This window comes from Thalassophryne amazonica, chromosome 16, assembly GCF_902500255.1.
Source record: "Thalassophryne amazonica chromosome 16, fThaAma1.1, whole genome shotgun sequence".
NCBI classification, from domain to species: Eukaryota; Metazoa; Chordata; class Actinopteri; order Batrachoidiformes; family Batrachoididae; genus Thalassophryne; species Thalassophryne amazonica.
Genome location: NC_047118.1, coordinates 40,310,251 through 40,323,509, shown reverse-complemented (window position 1 = coordinate 40,323,509; position 13,259 = coordinate 40,310,251). Strand labels below are relative to the sequence as shown.

Sequence of the window (13,259 nt, the reverse complement as noted above, 5' to 3'; positions counted from 1 at the left end):
AAGCTGGTCGATGAGGATTTGATCAGGTTTGAGTCTGAATTCCTCCATCTTATCCAGGGAGAGGTTTTTCACTTCACTGATGATGGATAGAAGGCCTTCATCAATCACCTCTTTAAGAAAGTCAAATTCTTTGATATCACTGAAGTTTTGACAACATATCTTGTCACATGTGAGCTCATCATTCAGCAATCTGGAAAATTCTTTCAGCCACATTTCAGCATCTCCTTCCTCAGTTTTCACTTTCTCTGTGGCATCAAACAGTGCTTGACTCACAAGTTTACCCAAGTCTTCAGTGTTTTTCTTGACGATACTCTGAGTTTTTTCTTTGTTTGTAATGAAGATGTATTTCTTCACCTCATCTCTTATAAATTTTTCTACTTCTTCCTTTGGGTGTGTGATATAGTTTTTGTAACCATCAAAATCTTCTCTCTCTGCCAGTGTCTTCAACACGTGTTTCTCCAGGTTCAGCCTGTTTCCACTGAATGGTTCCAAACTGCATTTCATCTCTCCAGCAAGTCCAATGGCAGTTTTGTTACAAACGGCCTGAACTGTAGAATCCTTCAGTTTTTCACAAATCAGTTCCCCAAACACAACAGCAGATGAGTTACCTTTACAAAAGCTCTGAAATATTCCATAATATTGCTCTTTTTTACTTTGAACATATATGCGAGCATCATATTTCATCTTGAATTTCCTGTGAGAGTCTAAAAGCCAATCCTCTGCTCTGTGAAACACGTACAGTAAGAGATCAACTGTGAAGTCCCTCTTGAGAACATATTCCTTTGAGATCCTCTTTTCAAATGGATCCACTTGTTCTTTGACGTTTTTGGCAACTTCTTGCAAGTAAGCAGAACTGTAGCCTCTTGTAGCTACAGGTTTGCTCTTCATGATGGCAAGGCCGTCTTTCTCAACGTTTGTAATAAATGACCTGAACAGCTGATTCACTTCACATGGAAGAGTAAATTTTTCAGTGTTAACCTCAGTCAATTGTTTTTGGCACAATTTGTGGGGGGTAACATAAGAACTGTAATCCACCAGATCTGATTTGAACTTGTACCATGGTATTTTTTTCCTTTTTTCTATGACACAATGATCAAAACCAAAGCTTTCAACAAGAACAGACTTGACATCTTCTCCTAAGTTGATGTCCTCAATGGGTCGTGTATTTCTAGTTAATTCAGTGACCCACTCTTCCCAAACACGGTCAAAGTGGTTTTTCAGTTCCTCTTTATCTTTAGCTTTGTCTTTCAGCTGATGAGCAAGCTCTTTGCTCTTTTGCAGCAACGTGCTCTCAAAGTCAGTGTTCTTATCATCAAGTTTTTTGCATGCTTCCTTCTGTTGGAGGACCTCATCCAGTTTGCGTTGAACTCCTTTCACTTGCTCCTCATGAAATTCCTTGATTTTCTGTTCAAATCGACCTCTCCACTGTGACAAAATTTCTTTATCTCTGTTGTCACTGAAGTATGTTTTCATGTTAGTTTGGATTTCTTCAAATGATTTCCTCATTTCTTCATAGAGAAAACTGAGCTCAACTTTCTGAAGGTTTCCATTTTCAATTTTGTTGTAAAGTTGGTTCTCGACAGTCAGCATGTTGCTCCTCAAGGCCCAGGTCCAGGTCCCATACTGGACCTCAAGCTTTCTGTATACTGCAATTTCATATGTATTTTTGAAGCTGAAAACAAAGTTTTCATTCAGTAGAGCATCCCACAAGTCATGAATGTTGCTTGTGAAGTTTGAGAGAGTCATTCCAGCAGAATCTGAGGCCTTTGAGATGATGAACTTCTTCAGGTCTTGGATGCTCTCACTGTAACCTGGATTTGGAGGGGCCATGGGTGGACTTCCTTCCCACAGTTGGGCAAAGTATTTCACATCTTTTTGAACATCAAATGCAATGACATCACTGAAGCACTCTGAGTCACATCCCTCCTCCTTAGCAGCTAGTTGGGCCATTTGGTCCAGTTTTTCTTGGAGGCATCTTTTTCCTTCCATATTTTTCTTTGCAGCTGAAATATCGGTAACATTCTGGTGAACAAATACACAACTCGGAGACAGTTTGACTTTCTTCATTCTCATGAAAGCCTGAACAACAATCTGCAGAACATCTTGCATATCAGCGGGATTCTCTCCAAAGATATTGATCAGTGTCATATTTGCCAGACCAATGACAAATGTTGCCAGTTCATTGTCATGGTGAAGAGTGCTGCTGCCCGCCAATTCAAGAGCGCGGAGTCCTTCAGTGTCCACCACAAGTATAAAGTCAAATTTGAAGTCTTTCTTCATGTCTTCTGACACCTTCAGCAGCTGCATGAAGGCACCCTTGGTGCACCTGCCAGCACTTACTGCAAACTGTAATCCAAACATGGAGTTCAGCATTGTTGATTTTCCACTGCTTTGGATGCCCAGAACTGACAAAACAAAAATTCTGATGTCACCCAGTTTCTTGATGACTTCCTCAAACAGGCTCTTGATCCATTTTAAAGGAACGTGACCTGCATCACCATCCATCAGCTCCATTGGTTGTCCTGATATCATGAGTTCTGCAGCCAGCTCGGGGTACTTGGACCAATCAGTGCTTCCATTTGGCATTTTCTGCCGAGATGCATGAGCTTCATAGATCTGTCCCATTTCTCTGAAGATGTGCTCTAATCCAAACGTAGCTGACTGAAGTTTTTCTGATATTTTATCAAGTTCAGCTTGTTTGATATTTAGCTGATCATATTTATCATGTTTCTTCTTCAAAGCCAAAACCTCAGACCATTTATCATCATACATTTGAAGAAGTGAGGAGATTTCATCAGTGGAGAGATCGTCCATTAAGATTTGAGTCCATTTAAGAAAATATTTTCTCTCTACTGTTGTGAGAGATTCAAGACTTTCAGTGAACAGCTTAATGAGGTCACCAAAGGAGGCATCACATTGTTTTTGTCGTATTTGCATCAGTTCTTCTTGATTTTTACATTTCTGGTCCTCAACATGTCCAGTAAGATGATAATGTTCTTTGTTTACTCTGCACCAATCACGCAACAGATGGCCTTGACATGGCAGAAATTTATTTTTAACCTCTGAGATTTTCATTCCCTGAAGCAAATTCATCAATTTTGTTGCGGCATCTTTACCTTTTTGACAGATTTTATTATCCTCATCCACCCTGATTCCAGAGACTTTGGCCATGGTTTCAAGCTGGAAGGACACATGTGGTCCACGCAAAATGTTTCCAATCATTATTTTCAGTGCTTTAAACACACTGGACTGACTTCTGTCTTTCAGGCCCATTTTGTATTTCCCCGTTTTTATTTCAACGGAATCACATTCATCGTTGACAAAGAGACAAATGAGGGGCTTCTGAGACTCAAAAAGTGCTGAGAGCACTGATAGCAGATTACTGTTACTGTCTTCCACACTGGATACAAGAACTACAGTGACTGAAGATTTTTCGATTAGTGTATCATGTTGTTTTTCAAACTTCATAGCATCTCCATGAAGATTACAGAAGGCAATGCAGTCATTGAATGCATCGTTGGGTTTCCCAGCAGGGCAATACCAGGCAATCTCTGCCACACCATCCATCAAATAATGAGATTTTGTGCTGCCTGGAGAGTTCCTGTGGAAGAAGGTGCTGTGGCGGTCATTAATTAAAGCGTTCATTAGCTGAGATTTGGATTGTGTTGTTGAACCAAGTCGTACAAAAGACACTAAAGGTGTCTCAACTTTGTAGATTGGCAAACTATTCATTGTCACAGTGTTTGAATCTCCTAACTGTGTTTTTTTCCAGCTTTTTCTTATTTGTCTGAATGTCCACAGAGGACACTCGATAGCAGCAGTGACTGGATCAGGCACAAGCAAAGGTAACGCATACTGACACTGGGACAGTTTAGTAACTATGGTCTGCCTGAGGAAGCTGTCTGAACAGTGAAATACTGCCATTTGGACATCCATTGGATGTACATGAGTCTGTTTTGTTTGACCTGACTTTACACTGCTCCTTAAGAATGCTTGGAAGTCACTGTTTCCTGTCTGAGTCTGAAACCCTCCAACCTGATCTGACTCACTCACCTCAGTGCTGTCGTTTTCAACAGAAATGTATCTGGCTCTGTAGTCTAACATTAGTAACCTCTGAAGAAATGCATGAGCTAGGTCTTTCTCAGATGTTTCACAGTGCTGGTTTACAGGTGGACTTATTTCCAAAAACTGTCCCGGTGTGAACTTCTGTTGGTGTTCGTGTGGAAGGTGAAGTCTGCTCAGCAGTGCTGCAGTTTCTTCAGAAATCTGTAAAGAGATTTGGATTTTTTGAACTTTTAAATTTACAAACAAATAAATACACAAATAAACAGACTCAATAAAGGAATTAATCTTTATGATGCTGTAAAATTAATTTTTGGATGTTTTTACCTTCTCTTTGTGTCCATCCATACTTAAATGTCCTGCAAAACAAGAATTTACAGCATTACTGTAAGGACAGAGCAATGTACTTTAGAACCAAAAGATTTTGTTTTAATTGCATGTTCATTATAACAATTAATAACAACACTTGTCAATAATATTACAAAGTGCACTACTTCATAATAATAAAAAACAAAACATCCTCTTGGCTTTGTGTAGTATCTGAAAGGAACTAGCAGGGGGCCCCAGGGGTATAAAAAAGTGTGGAGCTGCCCCTGCAGAGCGAGTCGGTTGGTGAGCTGAGCGGATGAGCAGGTGTACAGCGCTGGCTACAGTATTTGTATTAAAGTTGTAATAAACAGAAGATTTATTGACAAGGATTTAATTTTTCTGAAGATAAGAAATCAAAATGGAAGAACTCAAAGTGGCACAACCAAAAATGGGGCAGATGTATTTTGGCAGTGGACCGGAGGTTAACTTTGATGAAAGCCAGGAGAGGTTTGAAGTTTATAAGGACCGGTTGAAGCAGTTCTTTTTGGCAAATGGTTTGGATTTGGACAGCACTCAGTCGAAGGCAGTATTTTTGACTGTGGTGCTCATTTTCATTTAGTACAACAAAATACTCAAAATTCTTTCATAATAAAGTTTACCTTTATGGGTGTATCAGATGTACTCCCCTCTCCTTGACATCTGGATCTTTTTCTTTCAGTTTCTCCCACTTGTACTTGGGTCTGCAGCAGATTCTTTGTTAATTCCTCTGTTGATTTTGCCAAATCTTCACACTGGGGGTGACTGTGGCTTGGAACCTGGAATAAGGACCCTTCTAGTTGGGAGATACGAGCACTACGACTGCTCCCTCATTCCCCAAATTCAGGTAATTCTGTGGAATATAAGAGAGGAAAAACACAGATGCTGTGTTAACTGAAGTTTATTTAATGGTTTGATCTCCTGCATTGTGTAAAATAACCTGTAAAAGGTGGAAAAGGAATCAGTGTGAAACTTGAATACTGAATTCACATATTTTCACAAAATTCACTCAGTGAAACATTAATTTCCTTCCAATTTCATGTGGAGAACAAGAAGAGCTATGTGAGGTGTTATGTGTCGGACGCAGCTCGGAGAACCGACCAGCGTTTGAAGGACCCAGTATGAAATAAGCAGAGCACGGTACAAAGGCTAACTGAATTTAATACATAACAGTGAAAATATAATAACAAAAAGGTGCGGCCTGGCGTGGTGCGCTCCCAGCAGCGCTAACGGTCCAGAGCCAGAAGCTGTTTCGGACCCAAGGACCCCGCCGACACCCCCCAGGTGGCCGCAACAACCGAGTCTGTGAAAGAAGGAACCATTATGTGAGTCCACACTCTACACACAGAACACTTAAAGGTGTACAAACAGCAAACACTTCCTGGCTTGATTACTGATCAGCTTCCTAACCTGCAGGCATGGAACATCCAGTTCACAAAACTCCACTGCAGTGGAAGCTGATACATGACTAACAAACAGCTCAATACAATAAGGTGTGAGGGACACCACATTTACTGACTGTATAACTGTTAGTCACAAAATCTAACGTACCTCAGGAAGTGTGCTGACGAGCGTGAGACCTCACCCCCTCCTCTTTCACAGACTGTGCATCAAACCTGGACGTTCTCAGCATCCGCTGCTGATGAGATGGCTCCCGAGACGACGATCTCACCCGTCTGGTCACAAGGTCGAGTCTCTGGCAAATACACACTGTGCACTCCAGTCTTAAATGCCAACATGTTCCAATCCATCCAGATGCACCACAGCTGTGAGTCCTGACGAGTCGCAGGTGATCAGGGTGAGGTCCTGACAGCCTCAGCAACACAGCCACTCAGTCCCAAATGCACGCCACCTGGGAGGAAACCAAAAGACAAACAAACCGGCAGCCAGGCCCCCCCAGCCATATAACATGAGGATGCTCTTCGTGGACTACAGCTCAGCGTCTAACACCATCATACTGGACATTCTCATCACCAAACTGCTCAGATTACAGATTCCACCTGTGACTTCCTGACAAGTTGCCCACAGTCTGTGAGACTCAGCCTCCCACCACTCCTCCACACTCATACTCAGCACTGGTTACCCTCAAGGCTGTGTTCTGAGCCCTCTATTATATGCCCTGTACACCTACGATTGCTCTCCAACCAACCGCATTATAAAATATGGGGATGATACCATAGTGGTTGGACTGCAGACGAGAACGTGTACAGGGCAGAGGTGGAGGAACTGTCGCTCTGGTTCTCAGAGAACTGTACTGATATATATAGTACATATTCCATATGTAAACATTTTTTTTATGGTGTATAAGAGGTCTTGTGTGTACAGTAGCTCTGTGGGAGTACCCCAAATTCATTGTCCCACAAGTAAAATGACAATAAAGACAATTTCATTCTTTGGTAGAATCCCCCAAGGGATGTAAGTTAGTATCAACTTACTTGATACATGTGCAAAAAATATTGTATCTTTAATCTCGCCCTCATATTTACTGAGGTACGTGTGTGGGTGAGTGTGGATGTGTGTGCATGTTTGGGTAAATTATGTGTGAGTGCGAGCATTGTTTTTGAGGATGCACAAGTAAATTTCATTGTGCTGTTTTACTGTGCAATGACAATAAAGGTGATTCTGATTCTGGTGTTTGCATATAAATAAATTCTCCAAACAAACAGACACAGCCTCCACTACAGCTAGCAGCTGCATTGTCAAATAAGAGTTTTTTGGTCCAATCTCTATAGAATTTGTGCCACCAATTAACACAAGCGTGAGTTTGGGATTCACTGAAAGAAATTAACATCAAATATTATGATGCAGTTAGTTGTAAAACAAACAAACAATAAATAAAGGGAGACATTCTCACCAAATGCTGGACTTTTTTCTGTCAGTCGATCACTCCCCTCCATTGATCACTCACTAATTTCATAATCAGTCACTTTTATTCCATCATCTTTCACTGTTGAAGGAGCAACAATTCCACAAATCAAAGATCAATGTCAGTGTTTTCTTTCATTGTAACAGAATTTATAACAGCTTAAAGCCATGTATCCTCTCGTCTGCTAATGACTGGCTGATCAAATTGGACCTGGAGGGTGAAGGGAGCGTCCCGGAACAAATTGCAGTGACTCTGCTCCGTTCAGACAATACAATATGGTTGGAACTTGCCGAGGAAGTGGTGATTGGAGAATTAACCATTTCTTAGGAGGACAGTGTAGATGTTGTTGTGTGGGCCGCTGAAGAGGAGGTACTGCTGGCCCACCACCAGAGGGCGCCCTGCCTGAAGTGCGGGCTTCAGGCACGAGAGGGCACCGGAGCAACCGGGAGTGGCAGCTGTCACTCATCAACAACACCAGCTGTCACTCATCATCATCAACCACATCTCCATAAGAGCCGGGCAGCATCTTCACCTCACTGCTGAGAAATCGTCTACCGATCAGGTAAACTGCTCAGCCCGTGTAAACACTACAGTAGTAACGCCTTTACTTCTGTGTGTAATCCCTGCTTTTGCAGACGAACCTTTTTCGTACGCTAAGGAGTAGTCGTGTGTTGGGGGAGCTGGCGTACTCCGCTCCTCGGTTGTGGACTGCTAAGTGTACCATTGGGATCTGCAGTTAGTTCGGGAGTATAGTGGTTAAGAGGTGGAGGTGTTTTCCACCACTGTTCTGAACTGTTTGCTGGGTGTTCACGCACCCACCATCACCTGTTTGTTCTTCCTGCCAGCAGTACCCGATCTGACAGCCGGAGGCAGTGGCCACCTGGGGACCCAGTGCTTGGTGGTTCCGGGGTGCTTCAGATCCGGTGGAAGTGGAAGGTGTGTGGGATCCGGCTCTTTTCTGCACGGGCGTCTTCTATCCTCGAGCCTGCCCACATGACACCGTGACTAATCGACTGTTAATCTCAATTGTGTTGTCTGTTGCTCTGTTGTGCACATTCACAACATTAAATTGTTATGTTTTGGCTTATTCCATTGTCCGTTCATTTGCGCCCCCTGTTGTGGGTCCGTGTCCCTACACTTTCACAACAGATGCTGCCCATGAGAGGAAGCTGTCCAAGTATGTAGAGTTGAGAGAAACATGTAAAGATAGAGGGTGAAGGCTTTGTGTACCCATTTGAAGTCAGCTGTCGGGCTTTTGCTGCAACATCTTTCCAAAAATGATTGAGAGTGCTGGAATGTAAGCAGAAGTAAATTAAGTCTATCACCAAAGCTGCAGTAGAAGCAACAGAAACAGGATCTTCATGGATCTGGAACAAGTACATCCAGATCAAAGAGGCTGAGGCATGTCCATTCTGTAACTCATCAGTGGGAGGTGATGTTGCTGGCCTCCCACCCCAAGGGAATATTGAGCATAATGGGCCGAAATTCCTGACGAAGGGTGGTGATCAACTGATGATCCCACTGGTAAAGCACACAGTTCCATCAAGTGTGTATAATTCAATTTAACCGCTAGAACAGAATTTATTTTCAACATATTAATATTATAATATTAAAGATACAGTGCTACAGTGGTCTCAAATAATTCATGCAGTAACGGACGTAATTAGCCATTAATTTTCTTAAGTATCTCAGTTAGATACATAAAAAAAGATGTTATTTGGATACATTCTGATTATGTGTATTATTACTATATATGTGTGTATTAATTAATTAAATCATGCTTCTTTATATTAAACAGAAATGCACTTTAAACTCGCAGTGAAAGTGAAAACTAATCTCTACAACATACAGCACAGAAATGAAAATATAAATGTCAAAAACAATGGTGTGCATAAGTATTGATACCTTTTAGTATTAAACACACATTAGTATTACACAACTAAATTATCACTTTTGTCAAATGAAGGATTTTTCTACTTCTTTGGCTGTGATTCGAGAAATTGTGCATCATGTGACTTTTTTCTGTTCCCATACCAGTGATGTAAGTGGTGGAGTGAAACAGAGGAAGATTTTCTTTTAAAGAAGTGAAATTTCAACATGTTTGCCAGAAGACACAGAGACTCAAGCCTAAATGTCATCTGTTTTCTTGTATGTAAAAGTGATTGCGTTATAGTTATAACTATTCATATGTTGGCACCATATTGGTTTGCCATTTATATTTTATTTTATTTATGTCATGTTGTAGAAATAGATTTTCACTGAGGGTTTAAAGGGCGTCATTTTCATAATTTTAACATAAATAAGGCTGAGCTATATATATATTTTTTTTATTATTTGATGACAGACCAGATAAGCCCATTCCACTTCTGGACAGGGTTAACATAAATCCTCTTTTATGCACAATAAACTTTGAATTGGCATTTGTGAATGTAATGCCTTATTGTGTTCATACTGGCATTCAGTTTAGGCTTACAGTGCTTTTAAAAGTTTCAAGAATTTAATGACGCATTTGTTGGGAAAATGGAGATCCTCTGTCCATCTAAGGGCCCCTTCACACATAGTGCGAATAAAGTACAACTCAGGGCGACTCACTGTTAGGTTTCAAATCACCTAAACATCATTAAACTGCAACAGAGAAAGACACAACAGTCAAATAAGAGTCAGAGAGTAGAATTCAATTGTAAATGCTCACGAGGAGTGCAGCACAGAGACAAGCTTATCTAACAACCTCAAAACTGCACTGAACTCTGGCTGCGCTCTCGCTCTTTTTATTTAGGATGTCCCTACATACAGGCGCGGCTGTAAGCATATGTGGCTGGAACATCTGAGCAATCATAAGCAGGTTTTGCAACTTCAGGCTGCTGGTGTGGTGAAGGTATGGTTAGAACATCCTGTGCCGTGCTCCGTTCTCAGGCGTTATCTCAGCCAGCACGTCAGTTAACCTTTTGTTCTTTCCTGTGGTTGAAACCACATGCGTGCGAGTAGAAACATCAGCTTGCAACACAGCATACTTTCTCAAGAGGTCATCAAGAAGTCAGCAACAGACTTCTGACAGATACAATGAGTTTATTTCTATTGCTAAAGTATTAATAAAAGAATGTATGATAACTGATATATCCATATATACATAAATCCAACACTCACGGTGAAACAGCTCATATGATCGAACCACCCACACATCGCTCAGACGGACAGGCGTGCACGATGTCGGTGCAACGGTTCGTGCACGCTGCCATCTACTGGATGTAAGTGTGAATCGCGATTTAGATATTTGTGAAACTCAACTGACGTTTTGTGCTCAGAACGTCTCAGTATTGCGTAAGTGAGCAACACGAATGAGTGTAATCGGGGATCCACAAATGCTGAATCACAAACAGAATTTTCAGTTTTGCTTTTTTTTTTCACAAATGAAAAAAAAAACAACCCGATATATTTACAAATACATATTTATTTGTAAAAACACACACACACGTTACAAATCAGAAATTTGTTTTTGTGGATCACAAAGCACGTGTACAAATCAAGCGATATTTGTAAATCACCCTCTGTGCATTAGCGTGTATTAATGAGACAAATTTAACTCCATAATTAACACTGCAAGCAGTATCAAACTGGAGACACTTTTTTGTTTCAAATTAATATCAGCTGCCAATAGGGATGGGTACTGATAAGGTTTTATCGATATCGATGCCATTATCGATTCTGCTTATGATCCGATTCCTTATCGATTCCCTTATCGATACCTCATGAATTTTGTACTAAAAGTAGGCTTTACAGGTTTTCTATGTATTTCCTTGAGTCTTAAAGTAAATAAATATGAAATTAGTCACTGTATCCATGTTCTCTGGACATAAATAAAAATAAACAAAACTGTGTTTCGCTTTGAAGTTATTCAGACTGGATTCTATTGTTCTATCTTGACTTGTCAGAGAGCCGCACAACATTTGGAGCTGTGTGAACAGAACGGAGGACGATTCTCGTTTCTTTCTCACAACAAGACAGGAGTCCCAGTTAGTAACTTTAATCCGCACAAAAGTGAATCACGACTCATATTCAGGGATGAAAGTGGTGAAAAACAAAAAAAGCTGAAACCCAAAATTACCCCCCAACACCACCTGCACGAAAATGTTTGAATTCTAGAAGCTCTGAAATGCAATCTGGGACTATTCCAGACAATAAACTGGAGTGAGTGCAGCATCCATTTAGGTGAGAAAAAAAAATACAACTTTCCTTATTCAAATTCATTCCAGTAGTATTCTGCTCTTACTAGGATGCAGCAGTTTTCTAGTTTGGCAGAGTTATGGAGGAAATCACTGAAGAAATTAAACTGAAAATACGGTTTGACCGAAACAAACTGTCATTAAACTTAAATAAGACAGGGATGAAATGGAGGTGTTAAGAGTCACTAGGTGTTCACAGGAAACATTTATTTCTGTATGTATTTATTTATTTATGTTAGTTGCTATTATATATTTTCTGTTGTGTTTCTATTCAGGTTCTTTTTGTCTCTTTCTCTAAAACTGTATATAATAATCATTAGAATATTAATATATAAGCAAAAATAAATTTAACGGATATTACAATTTGAAAACAAATGCACCCGAACGTGATGACGGCTGCAACTGCTAAAGGCTAACTTTTAACATTGAAAATGCCATAGACATGCTAACGCGTTAGCATCGCTCCCGTTTTTAAGTTATAAAATACATCAACTGTTTCAGAAGACCATAACAGGTCGGTTTAACATAGAAAAGGTAAATAATACTCACAGACGTATGCTCTTTAGGGTTTTAGCGGGGGAAAATTAAGCAAAAGAAAGAAATAAACGAAGCAATCGACCGAAGCATTGCTTCAATCTGCGAACCACGCTTCGATTGGTTCAAGGTTCAAAGCAAAGCCGCGCTGCAGAAAAGTTGATTAAGGACCCGCTGCAGGGTCTGTAATCAATGTAGAGAAATGATCACTTTCCTGACAAACACCCGCCAAAACAACGGCCACTCTAAAGGACCGATAACAGAATCGTTAAGCACAAAGCTTATTGATGTCGGTGGATCGAATCATTTCTTAACGATACCCGAAAGGAACCGGTTCTCGATACCCATCCCTAGCTGCCAATGTTCAAGTCCTGCACAGATTTGAGGATTATTTTGGCACAAATAACAGAAAGCTCTACTCACCTCACGTTTTCTTTGTTGTTGCTTAGTAGATTCAAATGACTGTTTCCAAAATCTTCAAACCACCAGGATTTATACATCCTAGTCAGATAAACAGGCCCGCAGAACTCACGCCTCCTTTAATAACAACTTTTACACAGAGCGAGAAGTCTGAATGCTCAAATCTGGCATCATCCCCAGAAATAATCTTATTCAAGTCAACTCATTCATCAAAACTTTCCTTCTTATAACCAGAAAATGTGTGGAATGGAGAAGACAATGCCAAATATTTACACAATATTAAAATAAGTCACATGATTTCCCCAAAAATCTGGGACTTCCAGGGGTGTTGCAGTCTTGCATGACTCACCCCCCTTCACAAAAAAGTACTGACTGTGCAAATGGACATTTACAGAAGTAAAACTGAAAGTGTGAGCGCTCACTGTGCTACATCAGCCGCCCCCAGAGATAAACTTATTCAACTCAACCCATTCATCAAAACAATCCTTGTTAAATCCAGAAAATGCGTGGAATGGAGAAGACAATGCCAAATATTTACACAATATTAAAATGAGTCACATGATTTCCCCACAAACCCGGGACTTCCAGGGCAGTTGCAATCTTGAGAACTCACCCCCTTCACTAAAAAGTACTGATTGTGCAAATGGACATTTACAGAAGTAAAACTGAAAGTGTGAGCGCTCACTGTGTTATCAGCCGCCCCCAGAGATAAACCTATTCAAGTCAACTCATCCGTAACAGTTCTCAAGTTCCTTTTTAAAATATTAAAACAGCAGACAAATGTTAAAATAAAAAGTCACCAACTGTATACT

At 40.6% G+C, this 13,259-nt stretch overlaps 1 protein-coding gene across 1 annotated transcript in view; it reads right to left on the bottom strand.

Annotated features, from left to right (window-relative positions):
* LOC117527313 (interferon-induced very large GTPase 1-like) overlaps positions 1–12,720 on the bottom strand; it is a 13,243-nt gene extending 523 nt beyond the window's left edge. Inside the window, 4 exon segments of the mRNA XM_034189622.1 lie at positions 1–4,266; positions 4,390–4,421; positions 5,031–5,260; positions 12,451–12,720. The exon segment at positions 1–4,266 is cut by the window's left edge and continues 387 nt beyond it. Coding sequence (XP_034045513.1) covers positions 1–4,266; positions 4,390–4,410 — 4,287 coding nt within the window. The 5' untranslated portion in view covers positions 4,411–4,421; positions 5,031–5,260; positions 12,451–12,720.
* Positions 12,721–13,259: the final 539 nt, after the last annotated feature.